Source organism: Sinocyclocheilus rhinocerous, unplaced genomic scaffold, assembly GCF_001515625.1.
Source record: "Sinocyclocheilus rhinocerous isolate Xijiao unplaced genomic scaffold, SAMN03320098_v1.1 scaffold1026, whole genome shotgun sequence".
NCBI lineage: Eukaryota > Metazoa > Chordata > Actinopteri > Cypriniformes > Cyprinidae > Sinocyclocheilus > Sinocyclocheilus rhinocerous.
Window position 1 is genome coordinate 423,581 of NW_015659953.1, and position 24,333 is coordinate 447,913.

At 40.0% G+C, this 24,333-nt stretch overlaps 1 protein-coding gene across 1 annotated transcript in view; it reads left to right on the forward strand.

Annotated features, from left to right (window-relative positions):
• The window catches only part of LOC107724687 (transformation/transcription domain-associated protein), an 85,632-nt gene extending 69,086 nt beyond the window's left edge, over positions 1-16,546 (forward strand). Inside the window, exons 64-73 of the mRNA XM_016533699.1 lie at positions 871-1,032; positions 5,163-5,253; positions 5,353-5,552; positions 6,387-6,648; positions 11,555-11,780; positions 12,333-12,550; positions 13,712-13,896; positions 14,168-14,371; positions 14,635-14,674; positions 15,483-16,546. Coding sequence (XP_016389185.1) covers positions 871-1,032; positions 5,163-5,253; positions 5,353-5,552; positions 6,387-6,648; positions 11,555-11,780; positions 12,333-12,550; positions 13,712-13,896; positions 14,168-14,371; positions 14,635-14,674; positions 15,483-15,553 — 1,659 coding nt within the window. The 3' untranslated portion in view covers positions 15,554-16,546. The remainder of the gene's footprint in view (positions 1-870; positions 1,033-5,162; positions 5,254-5,352; positions 5,553-6,386; positions 6,649-11,554; positions 11,781-12,332; positions 12,551-13,711; positions 13,897-14,167; positions 14,372-14,634; positions 14,675-15,482) is intronic.
• The last annotated feature ends 7,787 nt before the right edge of the window (positions 16,547-24,333 follow it).

The window sequence follows — 24,333 nt, forward strand, 5'->3', positions numbered from 1 at the left end:
GTATGCTAGATCAAACAGCTCCATTTGGTTTTTTCCTTTTTTTCCAGTGTGGGTTTGACTGCGAGGAGCACTTTAGATTGTGTCCGGACTGCTGTTGGCCCCTAAAGCTTTAGAGACAGTGGCGTAGTTTACACATGATTAATGAGAGTAGCTGCTCGCTGATTATCAGTAATTATCCATAAGCCGTGTAGCCCAGGCTGTCCAGTGCTAAATGTCTCCATCAAGCCTCAGCAGAGATGAAGGTTCATCTGTTACCATCCCACCAGCCACCATAGCAGAGCCCCACAAACAATAGCAAGAGAAGACAGCACTGGTGGGAGTGAGGCGGCCGAGATGATTTTACAAGCCATTAAGCCCTGGAGTAGCTATTTCATGGAGCTGATGGCATCATCTTCAATTGCTGACATATAGATTTAGTTTAAAATGAAAACGTTACCTGGTCATTCACAAAGGTTGATGAACGTTTCATCCAAAATGACTATTTATGAATGTTTGTGGTAGACATCGAAAAAATTGACTTGGTGAAAACTTGACTTTCCAAATTAGAGATTTGTGAACAACTGTACGTGTGCATGAAGAGATATTATGCACAATAACGCAAGGAAAAGGGAAGATAAAGTGAGCAATTGCAGGAAGTTTGCCTTTTTTAAAATAAATTATTTTAAATGTCCATGGCATTAAGAATAAAATGGTTTTTACTTCGAATAAAATGTCAATGTCATATTTCTTTATTTTACATTATTTCTGGCTGTTTCAATGAAAATTAGTAGACATAATGTATTTTTAAAAATATATGAAATTTTTTGTCCTGCAGCAGGGTTTGTAAAATCAGAACTGTTGCCAAAAGAGACGGTCTCTGTTCTTCTTCAGGTGCTGTGGCTGTTGAGTTTTGATGATAAGAACACATTGGCTGATGCTGTGGACAAATACTGCATTGGAGTGCCGCCCATCCAATGGCTGGCCTGGATCCCTCAGCTCCTCACATGTCTGGTTGGCTCAGAGGGGAAACCTCTCCTTAACCTCATCAGCCAGGTTGGATTGCTCACTACATTACCTTTTTATAGCAGCACATTCATGCTTGATATATCCATCTAATCAAGATTAATTTCATTTGCTGTCTTCAATTAGAGACAGACTGCATTCAAGACCACCTTTGTCAAATTCACAGTTTTACCGGTTCCCTTTTTATTTATTTATGCAAAGCATTGTTATTGGGTTAATATCAAACACTCTCCAACTGTGGGAACAGAACCGCCAATTAAACAAGAAACTAATTTGCCCTCCTTGATGGAGTATTATTTCCAAGCCATTTAAAAAGCTCCTGAACTTCAAAGAGGAAACAGCTGCTTCAGGGGCCCAAAGAGAGAGGGAGAGAAAAGGAGACTGAGGAGAGCGTTCTGTGTATTTAACTTGCATAAAAAGATGTCAAAATCCTCCTCTTATTCCCTGACTTGTTCCAAACATTTTTTGCATGCAGCTCGACCACCTCTTTTCTCACGTTTACATGCCAGACCAGCGACTTCTAATCTCTCCATTTCAGCACTGACGCACCCATGCAGTGGAAATGCTTCACTTTAAGATTAAGTACACTTGAGTCCCTGATAAGCACCCAATGAAATGGATATGTTTGCACTCCATAATCTCAATTAATGGAGTTGTCAAGGCTGTTTTAGGGATGACAAGTCTCCTTGTTGAAGGATCCTTGGGTCTGATCTAAGGCAGTGATGACGAGTGAAAGGTAGACGTTTTGTAGAACTCTTGATTTTCAAGTGAAATCTCCAGCGGATAGAGCACCTTTATCTCGGGCTCTGAATTATTTAGCTGTGCTCCAGTTGGCGGGATGTTTTAAAAACGTTTGGTGAAGTATTGATGAAGGTGAGCTGTGGGGTGCCTTGAGATGAAACTGAGGCGAGAAAAACTCAACACCTTTATGCACGCAGACACCCATCACATGTACACGCGCACACACCCTAAAATATGATGAGACTTCTCTCCAATTTTAGGGGTGATCTGTCCCCCGCTGCCTCGTTCATTTTTTAATGCTATACTTAACAAGCTTTTAACAGAAGGTCTTGGCCATGGCTGCTTTTCATGTAAAAGCCCATCTGGACTCCGAGGTGTCTCTTTACACCTAAAGGCCAGCCTGCTTTCTGCCGTCTGTTTGACGAAGATCGTGTTTCCACTCTAATGGGCTGCTTGAGCTGGGTGCTGTGAGACCTGAGAGGGGTGCGGGCGGTTTGAGAAGGAGCGCTGTCTACCGCCTCCATATTTGTCTTCATCCCCCCCCCATACACACACACACACACACACACACACACACTAATGCGGACAACAGTGTGTGTGTGTGTGTGTGAGAGAGAGAGAGACCAGAGTTGGACTGAATCTTCGGTATTTATTAGTGAGATTCGTTTTCATTCTTACAGACGCGTTTGCAGTATCTCAGAAATGACGCGATAACGGGATGATACCACTCCCTCAGAAATACGCAATGGGCTCAGTGTGTTGTGATTCGTTAACCACGTACTGCACATTGTCCGGAAACTTCACGCCCATTAAATATTACGGGCAATAGTTGCATGTGCTCCAGTGGAATGTAAATAATGGTGTCAATATTGCCGTATCAATTTGAGCCCTTTATCACTGCTTAGAATACTATAAAATATGTTGCGTGCCATATTCTGTGTAAGAAGCCACATCATCTCACAGAAGGATTTATTTCAAACACTGGACTGACGTTATGAAGTGAGTTTGGAGTAAAAATATGTTATTAAATGTGGTATTTTCCTTTACTGACGAGATGAGCATGAAAATCACATTCGATTAATCGTGCAGCCCTAGCATTTAGCTAACTGGCTACTAAAGCCAAACAGAGTTGGCCTTTGTTTATGTCCTTGATATAACCAAAAAATAACGACAGAAACTATACATGGAAAATACATTTTTAAATAATAAAACATACAGGTTGGGGCCCAACAACAGCTGCCTCTGCTTTTAAGGGGTCATGAAAGATTTTAGCAGAGGTGTTTGTGTTGCACATTATAGAAGACAATGTACATTTTATAATTTAATTTGATCATTTTAACTGTTTGAGAAAACTGGTTAATTTTAAGCTTTTTTGCGCTATTTTCATCTTCCGGGTTTAAAATCTACATCGTGTTGACGTCACAATTTGTGACGTGGCAAAGGACTATAGTACATCGATGTACTATTGTCGGTGTCTATTAAATTATTCATGAGACTGCACGTTCTTATCCAATGAGAAGACGCTTCGCTTAATTATTCACAACAGCATGTGTTGATTTGCTATGACAGACGCTTCAGATTGTGAGATCGTGCACATTAACTGATAGAAACGTTCATGGATCGAAGGAGAGTGTTTGTTTTTGCTTTGTAATAAGAGTTCGGCACAAACGCGATCCATTCACTTAGTGAGTGTAACCCTTTTTACAGCTCCGTGACACAAGCCGTCAAAATGCTTATATAAACGCAGCAGAATAAGCCAAAAAAGTTATCAAAGGTGCAACAGCGCGTTCATATATATGTTTTCGATGCAGAGTGCAAATGACTGCATTTATTTATGTTTTTAACTCGATGGGAGTGAAATGAAACTGTCTGAACCCGAAGCTGTGTGTGTTGTCTTCCTCCCCTCTTCCCCCTCCGCTCGCAGCGCACCATGCCCACTTTTTTTTAGCATTTTTTAAAACTGTAGTGAGAACTAACCAGTGCTGAAACGGGGTTTCATGACCCTTTAAAGTGGGAACTGCTCCATGTTTCAGTAATAGCCTTTGTGTGAATCCGGCATTGAACTCGTGTAGATTCTGGAAGCTGTCTTCTGTAAAATGTGCAGCACAGACAGCTACATTAGGATTGTAATTGTCAGGAACAGAATTAAAAATAAATTTTAACTGTTGTTTATGAAGTGCAGCGTCCGTAGGAAGGCCGAACACAGAAGACCTGTTAGCGGGGTGAAAATAACACCGTTTCGATGGCATGGCTACAACTCTTCCTCTTCTTTAAAGCCGCGCAACATGGCCCCGCTCCCTTTGTCTGCGATTATTTGCCCACTGTTTATTTATCCTGAAAATGTTTCATTTTAATTTGGCATTTGAGTTATATTGGATTGGTAAGAAGCCTCTACAAGCTTTGATTGTTGCAGATGGTTGCAGGTTGCTGAATTTCCAGAATTTAAATCCTCCAATCAGAGTTTTTCTTGGATTTACATTTTCCACCCAGTGTTATACTTGATCTACCCAACCTGGCAACCATGCGCAGATTGCGCACACACTCTGTCTACATTTACGGAAAAAGTGCTGATGAGCTGAAAAAACCAGCCAGCATCGAAGTTGGAGTTAGGGATCTCTACTGAGATATTTTACTCAAATAAAAGTGTAATACAACCAGTCTGTTTTCTTCCGCTTGGTTGTTTGCGATGTTTATGTAATGTGTGATTAATGATTGTGATTATATTTTTTGAGTAGAATAATTGTGATTAAGCATTTAACCATTGTCGTGCAGTCCTTATATATTAATTTAGTACATAAATAAGAAATATGAATATATAAAAAATGTATATTAATATTTTACACTTTTTAGGTTAGCTCATTTGCATCCAATTGGCATAGAACTGAAATTACTTCATTTAAGTAATTAAGTTACTGCATTATCAAAAATAGCCTTTGCTGCATGGTTATGTAACAGAAAAAAAAAATTGGGGTTTTATATTCTGGCAAAAATATCTATCATATGTTGATGTACTGTTACTGTGCTATTACGTGTAATCATACTGTTAATTAAAGAAAGACTTTTGTTCGTAGTGCCAATGTATCAGTGCCGTTTTGATAAATACATGAGTTTTTGGGCTAAATCATTAAACAGCCTGAACCTTCTCTTTGTGATGTTGTTCAAGGACACAGCAGATCTCTGAAAGGGAGAAAGTGTACACTTGGGCTTGACAAGCTTTTAGCGAGTGTCATATTGAGCCATGGTTTTAATCTGCCCTTGCTGTTTGTCCATCTCATTGCTTTCCCCATACGGTTTCATTTTCAAAAGCCTGCACTATCACAGAGAAGTTTCAAAACATGTCAGCACTACGTTTCTCTCTCTCGCTCTGACCCGAACCCACAGGGACGATCTGAAATGTAATCTGCGACTGTTTCTCTTAGGTGGGACGTGTCTACCCTCAAGCAGTGTACTTTCCAATCCGAACCCTGTACCTGACGCTGAAAATCGAGCAGAGGGAGCGCTACAAGAGCGGTATGCCTGGAGTTTTTTCAGAACCTTCACACCAAACAATAAAAAGTCCTACAAAAGTCAACTTTTTCCTTCATGTGCTGTCTTTTCTCTTTTCCCCAGATTCTGGCCAGCAGCAGCCCAGTTCAGCGGCTGCTCAGACCCACTCAGTGTCCGACCCGGGTCCCATCCGTGCCACTGCTCCCATGTGGCGCTGCAGCCGGATCATGCACATGCAGCGTGAGCTCCACCCCACCCTGCTCTCTTCTCTGGAGGGCATCGTGGACCAGATGGTCTGGTTCAGGGAGAACTGGCACGAGGAGGTGAACGGTTTTATGTGTTAAAGCGAGTGTTTTTGAATTCCAGAAGCGAGTGGCTACCTCTTAAAGCACATTAGCCCTGAGCGCAAGTTAAACATGACATGAATGCGTTTTCTGTCCGGTTTGCTTACGTTCTTTAGTCTAACGCCGCATGCTCTCGTACACGTAGCTGTTTTCAGAGGGCCGGCTGAGCAGATGAAAGCTGACAGAGGGGAACGTTTGGGGCTCAGTGAGGCTGAAAAGTGGTTTTGCAGCGCAGGTGGACATTGGCGCTCCAGTGCTAATCGGGCTTTGGAGAGGGGCTCGCAGTGATTGATGGGTGAGGGGAGTGTAGACTGAATGTAGTGAGATTGGATTTCCGTGACAGGGCTGATTCGGTGATGTGTCCAGACTGGACAGGGACGCAAGAGCCCCGCTCCTGTGGGACACTCGGTGAGAAACAGAAGAAGAAGAGGACAGGAAAGGGCGAGGAAAGAAAGTTTAGCAAGGAGAGCTGGAGGATGAAAGAAATTGGCATTGAGAGAGCTCAGTGAAGTAGAACGTGGGTTTAATTTTCCAGACATTGATGAAGTGTAGTCTCAGACTAAATTAGTCTGTTAATGTCGATCTTCTTCTAAATCTAAGCTTAATCTCTGCAGCAGAGACCGGTAGAGGCGGGCTTTTACTGATATCTCTGGTGAAGATCTTCGCCTCTGAAGGATTTTTATTATTATCAAAATGGCAAATTGGATTGAATATGTGGGAATGGTGTTATCCTTCATGGTGAATTGATAAAGACTCGTTAACCATTCATCCTCGTTTCTTAGTTTCTCATTTTTCCCTCATTTTCTTCCTCAGGTCCTGCGGCAGCTCCAGCAGGGCCTAGCTAAATGCTACTCGGTGGCATTCGAAAAGAGTGGAGCCGTGTCCGATGCTAAAATCACTCCGCATACGCTCAACTTTGTAAAAAAGCTGGTCAGCACTTTTGGAGTGGGCCTGGAGAATGTCTCTAATGTGTCCACCATGTTCTCAAGTGCTGCCTCAGAGTCCCTGGCCCGCCGAGCTCAAGCCACCGCTCAAGACCCTGTGTTCCAGAAGATGAAGGGCCAGTTCACCACAGGTCAGAACACTCACAGTTCCTGTGCACATTATTTTACACGGACAAACGTCTTTCAGTTAAGTGACATTTTTCCACCTGTAATTTATGCAATGCAACTTTCTCCACGTCTGAAGCTAACATAACTAAGAGTATGTAGGTGTGGAAAGATCATCATACGGTGTGTTCCTACAGTTATGGAAAACTTAGAAATATCAGGGAATTTCAAAAGTGAGTTTCAAGCCTGAAAAAGTCATGGAAATGAATAAAAAACATAATAGGTTGCATAAAATAAGAGTCGTGGAAATTTCTTTAGTTTAATAATAATCAATATAAATGTGTCTGATATGATTCTGATCTCTATGAAAGTATTAACAAAAATCATCCTATGAAAATGGAAATAATTGGTTAAACTATTGGAATCCTCATCATAGCTGGATTTTCATGATCCAATTAAATCTCAGAATCAACCTTCTACATTTCTTGTTTTACTCTGAAAATATCACATTACAAAAGTTTAGGTCATTGTGAATGCCCTTTCCTATTGCCTTCATTTAACACCAAAGCACAGATAAAATAATTCAAGTCAGCTGACTCTTTGAGAATGAGCTGTCACACGTGGACTTCTCAGAAGTGTTGACAGAAGTATAAATTGCAGGCAGCACACTTGAAGGATCACGTCTCCTGTGCACAATTACACATGCTCCCGCTCTTGTCTCTGTTCTGCATAACCACTTGTGCTCAGAGTTAACCACAGGCCTCTCCACAAGACCGACTCAGAATAATTGGCTCTGTGAACCATGTGATTAGATTTAATGGGAAGATGACTATGGGCAGAACCGTGTGTGCATATATCAAGGTGATGCTGACGGTAAAGAAATTGCACAGCTTTAGGTAAACAAGCTTACCAAAAAACACTACACATGCCTATTATTTGTAGATTCATTTTGAGGAAAAAAGTACACAAAAATGATTTGGTAACTTTTCAAAATGTTTTGTATTTTAAATTTTTTTTGTAATTTTTTTTGTTTGTTTGTTTAATCAGGTAAAGGTGGAAGTGTGTAATTTCTGTCACTTCTGGTACCAGGCAAAATTGCAAACATTTTTGCCCAAATGCTCCACTTGTCTTCCAGAATTCCAAGCTAGTTTTCCAGTGTTGCCCAGTTATTTGGCACATTTTTACGCATGTACCTTTAAATCATAGTCATCTTGGTTTTTTTTGTTGTTGTTGTTGTTGTTGTTTCGTAGGGAACAGAATTGTTTTTCTGAGACTTTACCTGTAAGTCCCAAATGTCTTTCACTCCCCTCGAGGTGTTTGTTTAAAATCTCTCTGAGCAGGGGAGAAGTTGGCACGGCTCTTTCCTCAGGCCAGTTTTGTACACATTCCCCGACAATAACCTTCCAGTATCCCCGGTGTAGACCTGGCTCTCAGAAAGCAGAGCATGTGTGATCCGAGGCGTATGTTAAAACAAACTCCCCCTCAGCTGTCCTCTCCTCAGGAGGGCAGAATATGTTTATACTTCCCTTCCCTGTCCACCTACAGTCTCTCCACCTCAGTAAACTTTGAATCCTGGAGCTAGTGCTCTCGTTTGTTTCATATGAAGCTCTATCCGGAGGCCTGTGTGTGTGTTCATGGCCTTAGAGGACTGTTAAGGTTGTAAGGGTGTAAAACAGATGCCGTATGGGGTTGTGGTGCCAGCTGTCTCTGGGCAGTGAGGCGTGGCCATCGCGCCCTGAGCCTTCTCTGAACGTCTGACATAGTGTGCTACTGGGAATGAGCTTTGGAGGGGAACCAGCAAAGCGCACAGCCTGCTTCGTTCCCTGTATCCTTCCTTTCTCCTCCCAAGCTCTCCAAACAAACACACTCCAGCACCATTTGTCAAGAATCGTTTAATCCAATCACTATTAATCCACAAAGTGTTATTGTTTATCAAATGTGGCCTGCCCAAATTTTCAAACTGTTGTTGAGGTATCATTTAAATGTTAAATTAATTTTTTTAAGAATATGCACTCTTAACGATTATTTGACCAAATTAAGATTAATTTGATCATTCATTTAAAGGGGTCCTATTATGCTTTTTCACTTTTTCAACTTTAGTTAGTCTGTAATGTTGCTGTTTGAGCATAAAAAATATTACCAGGCGCCGAGTGGAGCCAATCACAACACACACTGACCCAGCTAACTAATCACAGCACATTTCATATTTCAGAAGGCGGGCCTTCATTTGATACAGGAACTATTCGAGCCGTTCATGCCAGACTGGGGAGAGAGGTGTTGTAATAATGTAAAATGTGTGAAAAATAATGTGTTTTTCGAACAACCTAGTATGAGAGCCTGTTCCAGTACACCCCCAAAACAAAATCAAAACTTTGTAAAAGAGCATAATAGGACCCCTTTAAGAAATATTTATATTGCATATTTATATTTAATAATATATTTTTAAAAATTAGCAGTATGCTCTTCTCTGGAGTTGTTTTTTTTCTTCTATGTATTATGGACATTGGGTAACTTTCCTGCAAAATGTAGCGTTAGATGACAAGTTGTATACAAGCTGTTTTATAGACATCTTTCCATGGTTCAGTACTGATTGCATAACACAGTGTCTATGCTGGATGCAGCGTGATGTGACACCAACATTGACCTGATGCCTCATTCTATTATCCACATACTCACACGCTTTCGCTACTTCAAACAACAGTGGATGAATTCAGAGTTCGCTTTTACGCATTCAGTGAAGAGAGCCACATGCTGTTGCAGCACAACGCGATGTGACTGCGAAAGCTGAGACTGTATAAGTAAAACACATTTGAGTTATGTGGCTTCATACAAGAGTCTTTGCGTTGTTGTTTTTTTTTTATTTATTCAAATCACTAACATCATAATGCCATTTCTAAAGGTTTTAACTTTTGTTTGAATATTCTTTTAGGTATTTTTTTCTCTTTAAAAAAAAAAAGTTAGGTATATTTGCCTAAATTGTCTACATTTTTGTTTGTGTGGAATATAGTACTGGGTAATAATACTAGTAATAGTACTACGAGATTAGTGGTGTTAATATTTCTGGAACATGCATTTTACTATAGCAGGGTTACGCTGTTCTCAAGCGTTGCTGTCTGCATTGATCTAAAGCGGGAGCGTGTCTGCGGGGCCGAGACTGTTTTAGGGCTCCTGTTGGTGCTGTACACTGTGTTCACTCAGGCATTTCAGTGATGGAATTTAAAGTAGACAATTCACCGGAGAATGCTGCACAGTGAGCGGCGCGGGCAGACGGCCGATGGGGGGTATTTTTAGCGCTTGGCTACCTCCATCGCCCAAGCATTATTAGGTGCAGAAAACTTCCGCCTTCGGTGCATCTCATTCACAGGTCAGAGAGCAGAGACTTTGTTTTCTGCAGCAGCGGGGAGCTCAAATCCCCCTAGAATTGAGCTGATCCTGGGTCAGTGAGACAGCTGAAACTGAGCGCACCTTACTATCCATACATATTCGAACCAACAAAGGTGTTACATTTATCAGAAAAGAACCGTGTTGCCCGGGAGGCACCGTTATCTGAAAAACCCCTCGCTTCAGGGCACCGTTGCTACAGGGGATTGTCTGTTCTTTTTTTTTTCAAAATTGATTACACTAAGTCGACCGCTGTGCATAGCCATGCTTTTCAAGTCAAATCTCTTTCTTAATGCTCACTGGTCATTAAGCACCTAAACAGTCTTAAAGTCTCTCAGAGTCGGATTGGCCAAGATTACAGAGCGTGTCTGATTTCAGAAGACATCGTCTAATTCGGGGCGTGGAAATGGGAGGGAGCTGCGTTGCTCATGGCAGTTCACTGCTAATCAAAATGTCATATGGGACATTGATGATATTGCAAGTGTCATGCAAGCCGTGAGAATTCCTTAAATGGCCTTCATTATGTGTGGCATCCACATCTCACTGGTGTAAGGATAAAAGAAACTCAGGAAACTCAGATACTTTGATCTCCTGAGAAACAGACAATACACTGGCACCTTCAAGACACCCCACAGAGGGGTGGTGCAGGAAACGCCTCTCTCACATATGCATCAGTGCCTTTTCATCTGCTCCCTCCACTGGATTCACTCAGAATGGTCAATAGTAGAATGTTCTATATGAATGCAAATAAGATTTACAGTCATGTTTGGTTTCATTTGAATAGTGTCAGGGTGAGTGGTACAATGGTCTTAATCTTACAAAAGTAGACTAAAAGATAATTAACTCTGCGCGCTGAAAAGACCGAACACGCAAGTGACCTTCATCCACCACTGGATACCTTCCTTGGGCCATGTGTGTGGACCTTACACTGGCTTTGACATGAGTGGCAGCTGATTGCAAGATGCTTTTGAATTAAAGCCTCTTCTGCCAAAGCCTTAATTATACGAAGAGATTTTTTTGCTTGAGGGTGTTTTTCGTCTTAAATGTATGAAATTAAATGCCAAGCAGTTTCCATATCTGCGGTACATGGTATTATTAATGTAGCACAACAGAAGAATGAAAGTGGAGCAGCTTTTAGCCTATTTGATAAAGACGTTCAAGCCTGGAGGTTGTCTCTAAAATTGGGAACGTGGCTTGCATTCCGACCATACCTTTTGTGTCTGTTTTCCAACTTAATGCGCAATGTCATTTAGAAGTTGCATTGAGCAGTTAATCCTTTTTTCCCTCCTCATGAACCTTGATGTTATCAGCACCTTCACATCGCAAGGGAGACCTGGGAGGAAGTGCACCACTTCTGTTTCCCTGATCCAAAGATAACATCTCCTCTCTCAGTCTCTTTCACACAATCTCTGCCAGTTTTACGCCACGTCTACCTCTTTCGCACATCCAGAGTCTTTTCCACCTGTTCTTTTGCAGTGTTTTTTTTTTTTTTTTTCAGCTACCTATCTGTTCCTTTGCTTTACCTTGCCCCGTCACTTTTTCTATTCACAGATTTTGACTTCAGCGTTCCCGGCTCCATGAAACTTCACAATCTCATTTCAAAGCTGAAGAAGTGGATCAAGATTCTGGAAGCCAAGACGAAGCAACTACCGAAGTTCTTCCTGATCGAGGAGAAATGCCGTTTCCTTAGCAACTTCTCGGCCCAGACTGCTGAAGTTGAGATCCCGGGAGAATTCCTCATGCCTAAGCCCACACACTATTACATCAAGATTGCCAGGTAACAATCAATACACACTAGGGATGGGGGTTGCTCTGGTCGACTGATCATCTAGTGATCCAGTAACTGACTAGCCGATATGTCTTACGGAAGTCATGAATAATTAAGTTAGTTTCAGTTTTATTTGATGGTAATACTTGACACATTTTGCAGCTAAAATATAAAAAATAAAACTAAAAATACAATTATAAACTAGTCACCCTTACTAATCATCTAGTCATTCAACATCTAACTAGATGATCTGTCTTAAGGAAGTCATGAATAATTGTTAGTTTCAGGTATATGGAAGGTTTAGAGGACTTCCTTAAAACAAATTACTTGATTAGTCATTCAGGCAACCCACCACTCAATCTTAAATATGCAGCTTCATGTCTCTAATACATACACTAGGACACATATGTCGGTTTTGATTGAATTTTTTTTGTTGCTTTTTTTGTATTCTCCCCTTGGAGTTCTAAGCTAGACTCCAGCTGAGACCTTAATTCTCAGTGGTTACTTCTTCACTTACCCATCATTTTCTCTCTCACACCCTCTTACTCTACCTCTTCTAAGGTTCATGCCCAGGGTGGAGATTGTTCAAAAGCACAACACAGCTGCTCGACGACTCTACATCCGCGGGCACAACGGCAAGATCTATCCATACTTGGTGATGAATGACGCATGTCTGACGGAGTCCCGCAGAGAGGAGCGTGTCTTACAACTCTTGCGGCTACTCAACCCCTGCTTGGAGAAGAGGAAAGAGACCACCAAGAGACACCTCTTTTTCACAGGTACTGCAGCAACCCCAGATCACACAGAACATTCCCTTCCCCCTGAAATAGCACTGACTACATCTATTTATATCAGTCTTTTGGACAAGACCTTCCATTCTCATGACCAATGAATGTTCAGGCCTAAAGATTATTTATAAAAAAATTAATTAAAATTCTGAATAAAATCATATGAAGGTATATATAAAGCATTATAAAGAATGCAAGTATAAATAAATTAAATATATTAAATTATATTAAATATATATATTTTTTTCATTAATGAAATAAAAAAAAAATTAAAAAAAAAGCAACTTTTTCCACTTCTCTTGTTAAATCTATTTTGAATTGTGGCATGCATGTGTTCTGAGGTGCCCCATTTGAATGCTGTCCATTTGCTCTCAGTGTTGGACTCAATAGCCTAGTTGCTCTCAGACAGATTGAGGGAGATGGAGAATAGAAGAGAAGAAAAAGAAGCAAGATTGAGGTGAAAAGTACCAGAAAAGCTGTGTAGTGGTAACAGAAGAAGAAAGAGAGGGGACTGGAGCAGAATGAATAAAAATGAGGTTGCTCTTGTCCCTGTGGAGACTGAGGGAGGAAGATCTAAATTGTCTTTCTTGTGATAGACGCATTAAAGATGAAACTCTCTCAGTTCAGAGGTCAAGGGTGCCAAATTTTAGCTTTCGCTGAAATATTTTGTCTGTTCTCCATGCGTTTTTTCTTTAACCTCAAAGAAAAGAGGTTGATTTTATGCTGCAATGCAATTAATAATCATTAAGTAACATTAGGGATGTTTGTGTGCAAAATGTATTTTTATCATGCATTAATGCCTTTCACTGAAGTTATTTATTAGATGTGTATGAAATGCTCCCTGTAGTCGTGTGATGCTTTTCTTTTTACTCCCTCACAGGTGTTTTTGTGGCCTCGCTCAGCTGTTGATTTGTTTTGTTTAAAAATGACTCTGTAAATCAAATGATTGTATAAACAGGTCTGTTAAAATGTTTAGAGGTATTTTAGGAGATGGTCATATTTCAAGTTAACAGCCCTTTATGAAAGCCAAATAGAATCTAAAAGATGCTTTTCAAAGAGAATTATAATAATATCTGCTGAAATAGCTAGTGGGATTTGAATTGCTTTATATACCAGTAGAGTACATCCTCTTTAAATCTGTTCTCTTCTTAGTCCCAAGGGTGGTGGCGGTGTCTCCTCAAATGCGGTTAGTGGAGGACAATCCATCGTCTCTGTCTCTAGTGGAAATCTACAAGCAGCGTTGTGCTAAGAAGGGCATTGAGCACGACAACCCTATTTCCCGCTATTATGACCGACTTGCAACTGTTCAGGCTAGAGGAACCCAAGCCAGCCATCAGGTATGCCGTAAATAATGAGAAAATATATCAATAAAAATTTAGTTCACATAAATTGAATCTCATGAAATGGCCAAGGTGCATTTATTTTTTTACATATTTATATTTTATGTACATATCTGGATGCATAACAGATAAAGAGAATAACAACTCTTATTTTTGCTTTTAATTTTGGGGGAAAACTGGACATTTACCTTAATATGCAGTAGAGTAAATTAACCAATAAAATAGTTTTCCTTTCGTTTTAACTATATTTTTTTGTCCATGTTTTAAGGTCCTGCGTGACATTCTGAAGGAGGTCCAGGGCAACATGGTTCCTCGTAGCATGTTGAAGGAGTGGGCGCTGCACACCTTCCCCAACGCCACAGACTATTGGACCTTCCGCAAAATGTTCACCATCCAGCTTGCTCTAATTGGCCTGGCTGAGTTCATGTTGCACCTGAACCGTCTCAACCCAGAGATGCTGCAGATTGCTCAGGTACCCTAATGACTTGACGTCATGGAACTAATGTCATACCTAATACTAGCTCTCTTTTATCAAATATACATGTATCCAACAAGTTCAAAGCAGTTTCTTGGATCATTTCACGTTTCAGTTTTTGATGGTCACTCTCTAGATGTCTGTATGATTGTTTGTCATGCAACATTTGCGGTACAGTATCGGGTTAGTGCAGGTCCGTAGAGTCTTTTATTAGAAATGATTGTCAAACAAGTACCTCGTCCTGTGATTCTAATCTGCAGTTTTCTGACAGGCAAAGGAATGGGCGGCTAAGTGGGTATAGTAAGCCCCCTTGCTGCCGGTTCCACTCTACAGATCTCATTAGGTACTAGGAGATTACCACGGCAGGCAGAGCGGACAAGCAGATATGTGCTGTCTTTGTCTGTCTCTCTCTCTCTCTCTCTCGATAACACACTCCCAAAACATCATGCATTTGCCTGGTGTATCACTTCCATTTCGTTTGACTTCAGACGCTGAGTTTGGTCCTGTGCAGGGTCTAAATACAGAGCTTGAATCATGTTTTAGTAGTCTTATTGTGTTTGGAGTAATTTAACAACATTTGAGTGACATTACATCATTATTAAACTCACACAAATCTTGCAGACAACTACAGCACCCCTGATCTCATCCAAAACACTTCAAATGGTAATCTTGAGAACATTATTGTTATTTGAAATACTTCATTGGTGGTGATGACGACGCTCTACATCAAGGGCATCAGAAGGCAAATGGAGGATTATATTTGTTCATATGCTCAAATGCTGACACAGACCACAGTGGGTGTAGGATCAATACATCCTCCCATTTTTGTGGTCGGATGCCTACAACACTATCCAGTTTTCCCAGAGTGCTATAGATTAGCTGTTGTCTGATGTTGGTCCCACTTGAGTCCCACATGAGCAAACAGGCTCCTTACCCAAATTTGATTTTGCTTTGTTTCTCTGAATGGAAACTTATCAACTTGGCGCCACATGATATTCCCTCTCTCAAAGTCTGATACGTTAGCCGAAGTCTTGTAGTTTCTAGATGATAAGGTCAGATTCTCAAATGAATTAGTTAACACCATCCTGATGTGTTGTTCCCCCAACAGGACACTGGGCAGCTGCCAACAGCCTGGACAACCTGTGCCGCATGGACCCTGCCTGGCACCCTTGGTTGTAGACAGGCATGTATAGAAACAAATTCTGGCAGATCTCTGAGAAATGCAATACTGTGAAAGTGAATGTCAGTCGATGAATTTGTCCCATGAGTTTAAAAAACATCATGTGTTGAGTTAACATTTGGAAGGGGTTATATAATAATGCACAAACTGTAATTTAAAAAAGAACTGGATAATACTTAAGGTCTTTAGTATTCACTGTTATTCACAGGTAAGAGATACATGCAGCAATTAAAAGCAGCTTTGTTTGGTTGGAGGAACTATTGTTAAACTGATGAGCTTAGCAAGGTGCTTTTGTTGAGACTGTCATGACGGTATAGGACAGCCTTTAAGAAAATACTGTTTCCGCAGCCTTTTTTTGGCTCTACACTGGAAGAGGGCGCAGCAGCTATCCCGGTAGGTTTTATGCAACTCCCATCAAGCTCTCCCTTTACGCCTGCGCCATTCTCTCTGACTGACGGCAGCCTTTTAAATTTAGTAATCTAATTTACATGCATCAACACTCAGCAATTTTCAGCATGTTGTTACGTGTCAGTATGTCATTATTTAAAGTTATTTGTGGGAATATTTTTCTTTAACCTTTGTACATCATGTAAAAATGACATTGCATCCCTTAATTGTTGTGTAGTTTTCAACAGGTTTGTGCAATTTAAAGCTGCCATGTGTTAGTCAACCATAGATTTTTTTTTTTTTTGGCAAAATACTCTGGAAAGGCAAAGACCTGTGAGCCTTAAGACAGGGGTAGCTCTGTATTTAGCTAATTTTTAGTTAATCATAGCACATACAATTAAATTATCCGTTGTTACAGCTCAAAGTTTTTCAACTTTGCCTTTTTAGGAGTGTCCCAAAACATTTGTATCTCACTGATACACCTAAAAGCATTTTTGTATACATTCCCCTCTTTTGTAAAGGTACAGAATATTGTGCCAACATATGAATAAGTTACCTCTGCAATGTAAATATGCATTTTGTTTTAATAAAATGCTCTTTTTCAAGAAAAAAAAAAGTGGTGTTGTGTTTTTATTAAGAATGGCAGCCCTTGCTGTTCTGTCTGTGGATTTGTATTCCAACTGCATGGTTAAATGTGACGTGTCTCTCTGTGGGTGGTTGATTGAAGGACTCTTTCAGAAAGAAATACCTTGTCTCTTGCTGATTTTCTGAAGTACAAGAGAGGACCTGAGTGAGAGCATGCCGTGGAATCGTTTGGGTCAGGTCAGATCACGGTCTGCTTTTCCTTTTTTATTACAGCCCGTCAGTATATCTCACTGAGCGCTGTCTTCTCTGAGTTACACATGCTGTCAGTGCTGGCTTCAATCCCATAAACCATTGCTTCACCCTGTACGCTTGCACAGCACAGGTGCTTATCCTCTTTTCTCTGATCTCTCTCCAGCCCCTTTCTAGCATCAGTCAGGGACCGTACTCTCCCACCTTTGTCCTCCTTTTGAGGTCCTTTGCCACCAAACAGTCCTGGGGGCTGATGTACAACTGCACTGTCTAAACATGAAAGAGCTGCGATATTCAACTCTGAATGTGAGAGATGTGTCAGGTCCTTGCTGTGGCTCAGAAGCCCCCGCCCGCGGCCGCATTGCCCGTTGATGTCTAGACTGATAGCAGGAGGATGTGGGCAAACTGACTGATGGAGCCCCTCGGGGAGAGCTGTGATTGGCGGACATATGCAGGACAAACAAACCACCATTTCTTCTGCCAGCACAATGATGGAGAGAAGAAAATCTTCCTTGACATCATCTATCTGCTAAAATTCGGAGTGATGTTCATGAGTAAAAAAATTTGAGTATCCTTATTAAAGGTGACGTCTCATTGTTCAGGGCTTTTTTTCTTCTTAAGTTTAATGTGCAGACTATAACTAACTCATTCAGAAGAACATTTTAACATAAACGGTGGCGTATTTTCAAAACTTCGCTGTTTTAGTGGCCCGACATTACCAGCATTTAAAAGTTTTACACCGTTTTACCCAAGGCTACTTTTAGGAAGTCCAATTGTTTTGGAATTCAACCAGACAGTTGCAGATCCCTTTCGATCATTAGTGCGAAATCACAATATCCAAATGAATTAATTTGGAAGTGTCTTACAGATCGTGATCTTGCTTCCCATTATGAGCTGACAGCTGCAGGCTTATGATAAAATGTGTGGGTACTAAACACTAAGCTGACATGAGCAAATGTGTCCGGAGGATGTGTCACCTATAAACCGCAAACATTACCTCTGTTTTCACACCCTAGACAAATTATAGCATCCTGTGTGAGTCTTATCCTCGATCTAAACGAGTGTGCCTTGAACCGAAGAAAATGTCATTTAACGCTTCTACACAGGATTTGAATTGGGATTGTTTTTGCTGAATTGCAGAATTCTCATACAGTTGAGCAACTGCTATTCTGCTGTTACAAATTAATGGGAAAAGTTTTCAAGGTGATGCTCTGTGGCACATTACCAGGTAAAAGTCATTTGAAGGAGCGCCACGTGCAAGTACCGGGAAGAGTTGAGCTGATCGAGGATGGGATATGGTCCTGTGATGCCCTCGGGCTCCAGCCTATTTGGAGGAGCCCTCTTGAAAGATATCTAGAAAACAAGACAAAACATTGTAAATACAAGGGGATTCATGAGGAACTCTGGTCTGTCTGTATTAGGGGTGTCCAATCCTGCTCGTGGAGGACCACCTTCCTGCAGAGCTCAGCTTTAACCTGCTCCAATACACCTGCCGGTGAGTTTAGTAACCCTGAAGACCTTGATAGGCTTGATTGGTGTTCGAATTAAACTCTCAGGAAGGCGGCCTTCCAGAAGCAAGATTGGACACTTTTGATATACAGTAGACAAGAATTCCTCAGGGGAGCTCTTTTTCCCTTATATATTAAATTTCCCATCTCAATTGGCTTGTTTCCAGGTATCGGAGGCCCTGGGCATTTTGCCCCATCCGTAATTTGTCCTTAGAGCTTATGTAGAGTTAAGATGTTAGTATTTGAGATTCAAGTCCTTTGCAGTAACATTCATTCTTCCTGATCCAAGAACCACAATCTGATTTCACTGACCAGCTTGTTGGAGAGGCACATGAGGTTTCATTTTGTTTGGCGAGGCTAAACGATGCAGTGCAAAGCTTCTCTGAAATGAATCTCTGCTGAAGTATTAGCTTCATTACCTGAACTTTCCCAGCGCTCCTCCTGAGATAATTCTCTGCAGTTCCCCTGTCTTCGGGTGCTTGTCAGAAACACTTCACGTCCTAAACCAATTAACCAAGCTCTTCTCAGAGTGCCCTGATCTCCTGGCAGGCTGGGAGGAGAGGCTCTTGTGTGTCTGACAGGATCTCCCTCCGCTTCTCCTCCCAGTTCGCTGATTTAATTTGTTTGCTAATATGAGGATTGGCATGTTCCGCCCAGATTCACTGCAAAGTGAAATTGGACAAGGGCATTGGAGCTTCAACATGTAAAACTGTCTCACCTTGACAGCTGGCTGAGTGGACTGGTGATTGCCTGCAGAGATACCTAAAAGGACCACACACACCAATTCATTCAGCCTCCATTGTAAGGATTCAGGGGATGACATCATGAAGGAATAAACCTATGTAGTGTTTGTTAAAGGGAGGAATAGAGACACTTTGTAAATCCCTTGATCATTTTGGTGGTTGAGCAGTGAACTTTCCCCAAATTGTCCAATACATGGTTACTATACCCTTCCTCTCGTCCATTAGTAAAGTAATTTACTGTATTTTACTTATCTCAATTTCTCCTCCATAAATATGTTTAGATGGAGGAACGCTGACACTGCAGCTCAAGAAGATAATCAGCTTACTCTGTCCAAATGTCAGTGAACATTTCTTGAGTTGATTCCAGCCTGTCAGGTCCTCCAAGCTTCATCATAGATCATACAACTTTGACTGACATTAATGGATTCCTGTGGGAATCTGCAGAACGGTGAGTATTTAAAGTTAATGCGTGTATATTTTTTAATACTCCTGTCCCAACCTAAAATTAATAATAAATGATAAATTCCCCCAGAAAGTGTAAACACTGTGGCACTTTCAAAACAAAGCTGTTTGTTTAAGCATCCTGACCAGCCCAGTAAAACTGACACAACCAATGGTGTGATTTTAGGGCGGAGCTATCTGTTAGATTGACCGATAGCAAAAGGGAGTATTCAGCAACTTGTTATTGAAAATAGTTATTATCTTTTAAATTTTGTTTGGTGTAACGAAGCACAAATGATACACTTCACTTAAATGGCTTGATGAGCCATTGATCAGCTTTCTTTTCTGTGTTAATATATCCTTTTCAAAAAAAAAAAGGTTTGGCAGGACATATCAAGGGGCTTGTCTTTTTATTATTATTATTATTTATTTATTTTAGTAGCTAATGGGCTAATGTTACATCACTGCTATGAATCCTGATTTGTTTTACTTGCTAGTCGTGGTATTAGGGGAGGGACATTCTCATTCTAGAGAGCATTTGACTGAATGAAAATCTGTGTAGTGCAGGATGAGTCCTCAATATTCTTGGTTTGTTTTTATGTAGGAGAAACACTGTATGTTTAGGAGTACACTAGCATAAACACACAAGGACCAAGCAACACAGTAAGCTGATATAGTGACAAGAATTAGTTGACATTGTGTGTGTGTGTGTTATTTTATTGTCATATTTATGCAGTGCAAATGAAACTGTGAAATGAATGAATAAATTGACAATATCGAGCTGGCGGGTTAATTAGATAAAGTACATTAAGCCGCGCACTGCCGTGTTCTTTTGCACTGCAGACATTATTCCCAGACTCTCTGCCTAGTTGTCCTGAGAGACCGACACCAGGAGCATCTTAAGTCTGGCTCATTTCCACCTCCAGTGAAGGGAGACGGCTCCTTAAGGTGTGTGTATATGAGGTGTAGCCCTCAGGGAAGATAGCTGATCTCAGCCAATCACAGTGCCCTGCAGATAGACATGATCCTTTTGGGGACTCGGTTTGGAGACTTGCTTTATTTTCTAATGCTTGTCAGAGAATACAGCTAATGGTTGTTCAAAATTTTGCTTGCTTTATTACCTTTATTCAATCTTTTCCATAATATTCATAATATTTCATGATAAAATCATAGCCATTCTGTGCCCAGCCTCACATGGAATTTGTACTCAAGGAATTCCACACAATCCTTTGCGAATTTCTATAACTGGAATGCAAATTTTTTTAAAAAGTTTTATACGTCCCAATCTCTTTATTATTGTCAGTTTACAGTACACTGTACAGTAAACACTATTGTGGTTATTATAGTCAAATTAGTTTTTAGCTACTTTTGTTTGAGAACATTTGTTTGATGTTCTTCTTAAATTCTAATATTGTTCAGAAGGGCTGATCTTTTGTACGTTGTTTCCAAACAAGAAATTTAATGTGGTTAAGCTATGATGAAATCCAGCTCTATTCTCTCTTAATGTTTTATGCTAAACACTGGAGCAGCTCTGGATAGGGCCAAACGGCTCTTTTCTGACATCCTGCTGTATCAGCATCACAGCAGCGTGTCGTCACCCGGCCGATTGGCGCTTCTGTATCCTGGGATTACAGTCTTAATGAAACATTCCCTGCACCATTTCTCTTTATGGCCTATAATTATTATTAAACAGGGCCGTGGCGCTATCAGGAAAGCACAATAAAAGCTAATGATGTAGCCAATGCTTTAGCCAAGCTTCATCAAAATAGCTGATATTTCCGCATTGGGAATCCCTGATAAAATATTTAATTACAGATTTCATACTTCAATGCACTGAGGACCATTCATGTAGATTTGTTTTTCTTTGGTGTTTGTTCAAATGCTCTGGTGAGGTTATTTATAGTTTCCAGTGATGCATTGGGTTAATGTGGTTGCTTACCTTCATTGCTCAGATTGGGTATATATATATATTTTTTTTCCATTTTATATTTATTTATTTTTTCAGAGGGAAAATGCATACAGAGATCAGGACATACATAATTTCTCAGAAATAAAGAAAAAAAATAAAAAAAAATAAATGAAAACATACATACACCTTAATGTTACTATGGAGAGTATATACAGAGTATGTATGCCCTCAATCTTGAAAACAAATTTCTCAAATGTTACATACGCATTATATTTTCTTCCTCTTAACAACAACTATATACAAAAGAACATGGGGAGCTATTGCTTACAACTCATACAAAAAGATACCTTAAAAGAACAGTTACAATTCAAGAAAAATCTGGGCGTACTGGTTTAATATAATATATAATTAATAATGTAAAATATTTTAAAGACCTGCCTAGTTTTATCTAGATAAACAATTTTGTCATGCAGAGAAATGATTCAAATTATAGAACAATACACAGCTGTATTGTATGCTTTGTTTGAATGTATGTGTCTATGCATGAAGACTTCGATTTATCCTGCTATTTGATTTCCATAAAACAAACATCACACTACATCATAGCAGCACTTGCTGATTTCTCCATATGCATAAACCATTAGCTTCCATTACAAGCAAAGTGTTCAAGCTAATGAGCAAAGCATCTCTCCCCAGAGAGAAAAACAAACAACAGGAAAATCAACTAAATCTAGTTTACAAAGCAAATCCTCCTCTTCACACAGACCGGCTGCTCTTTACAAACCAGTAGACATGGCTCTAGACTTCCAACATTGTTATGTAATGGGATCATGAGTTCAATGGTCTCAGATGTGTTTTAGAGGCGGTTACACCTAAAAATACTGCTTAATAGTGTTATATAGTTTAACACTACAGCCTATGTATCACATTTGATACATTCATTTCTAAGACCTCTAAATTATCAACATGATCAAAACCTTGCTGATAAATTTGCTGTATACAATCTTCTATATATCTTCTGCCCTCTGATTGATAATTCTTACTTTTTTAGTAGGTACAAGGCTTTATAGTATAATTCTAAACCTTCATTTACTGGACTCAAGCAACTTACTTGATTATCCATATTATTATTATTATTATTATTTTGAAAAAGCATGTTAAAATATTAAGTATCAAATATACATCAGGTTTTTGAGAAGGATTTATTTGTCTGTTTCTCAATCATCACTGCATTGTACTGCATATGTTTTGCCCCCACAATCAGAGCTGGGTAGTAACTGATTACATGTAATCTGGATTGCGTAACTTAGATTCCAAAAATGAAATACTTGTAATTAGATTATATTACATTTTAAAATACTCTTAATCAGATTACTGTTACTTTTTACTGACTACATTATTACATGTTATTCACAAAATAGCAATAAATTATTCATAATTTATTGATTCTCCCTAATTCTTCTTTTTCATTTTTCCCTTTTTGCCTTATAAGTCTCCTTGATATTTTAATGTAATAAGTTAATATTAAGTAACACATTTGCATGTTCACGTTTCTCTGACATTAATTAATGGTCAAATGATGTGCAGGTAAATAAATGTTATAAAATTATTTATTTTAGTTTAAATGAGTAGTTTTGTATGATTTGATTAATTATTAGATTTTCATTAAACTGCATTTAAATATAATTTAGATGCATTTAAATATCAATAATATCACTAAAATATATTATTGGGAGACAGTGTGACAAATACAGAGTTCTGGCATGAAACTCTAGATCGCGCAGTCCGATAGGTCTAACTCAATCTGACCTAATGACATCATTATCACATGGCACAGCTAATTGGTTCTCTCCTGTATCGGTAGCCAATGAGCTCGCTGCTCAACATTCAAATATATGACTAGTGCTTGCCGTAGCAGTTTCCTTCAGAAACCCTCCACCTTCCCCAGCTCCACCTGTATAGATCTGCTACAAGGTGAACTTGCTCTGCCGCAGCAGTGTAGCAGATCTATTCCACCAAGACCAAATACATTAACATTGTCATGTACATTACCATGCCAATCCCTCCGAGAGTTGTCATGACAGAACTGATAATATAATATATTTATATAATATATTTGGCCTAAGAGTTCAATAAACTGTTCCATTTAAAAAAAAAAATTTAATTTCTGACTGTTATTTTATAAGCTTTATCGGGATAATAATTTAGGCGGCTTAAAATAATGTTTATACTTTCCTAAACTGTGAAATAAAAAGTCCTCTGTTGTTACAGAACACAATTTCATATTATATACACTGATGAACCATTACTTGACCACCTATCTAAAAATCTGCAGGATCTCCATTAGCCCACAAAACAGTGGCCATGGCGTGGCATTGATTCGATTAAATTTAAATTTTAAATTGATGTAGCGATAGGTCTCCATGGGGTATCTAATATCACAATGTCAACAGTGGGTCCTCTAGTTCCCGTACATTGCGGGGTGGTGGTGATGTAGTGCAAACCTGCTTTTCAATTGAGATCATGTCAGGTGAATTCGGAGGCCAAAGAATTAACAGATATTTACCATCATGTTCCTCGTACCCCTCCTTGACTATTCTGGCAGTGTACTATTGGGAAAATGGGGCCTACAGTGTCCCAAGAAATCATCGCCCACATCATAACACAGCCACCGCCAGCCTATGTCCGCCCAACAGTGCATCCAGTTGCCATATAGCCTCTGTTGGTATTCAGCGTATCCGCACTTGGCTGTCTACATGATGCACCAGGAATCTTGATTCGTCAGACCAGGCCACTTCCAATCATCCATGGTCCAATCTCGATGATCTTGGGCCCATTTCATGCGTTGTTGGCGATGACGTGCAGTTAGCACAGGGAACCAGCTGGGTCATTGGCTATGCTATGACACATTGCCCTGTTGTAGCTGCTGCTGATTTGTCGCACTGTGGCCCTGCAGT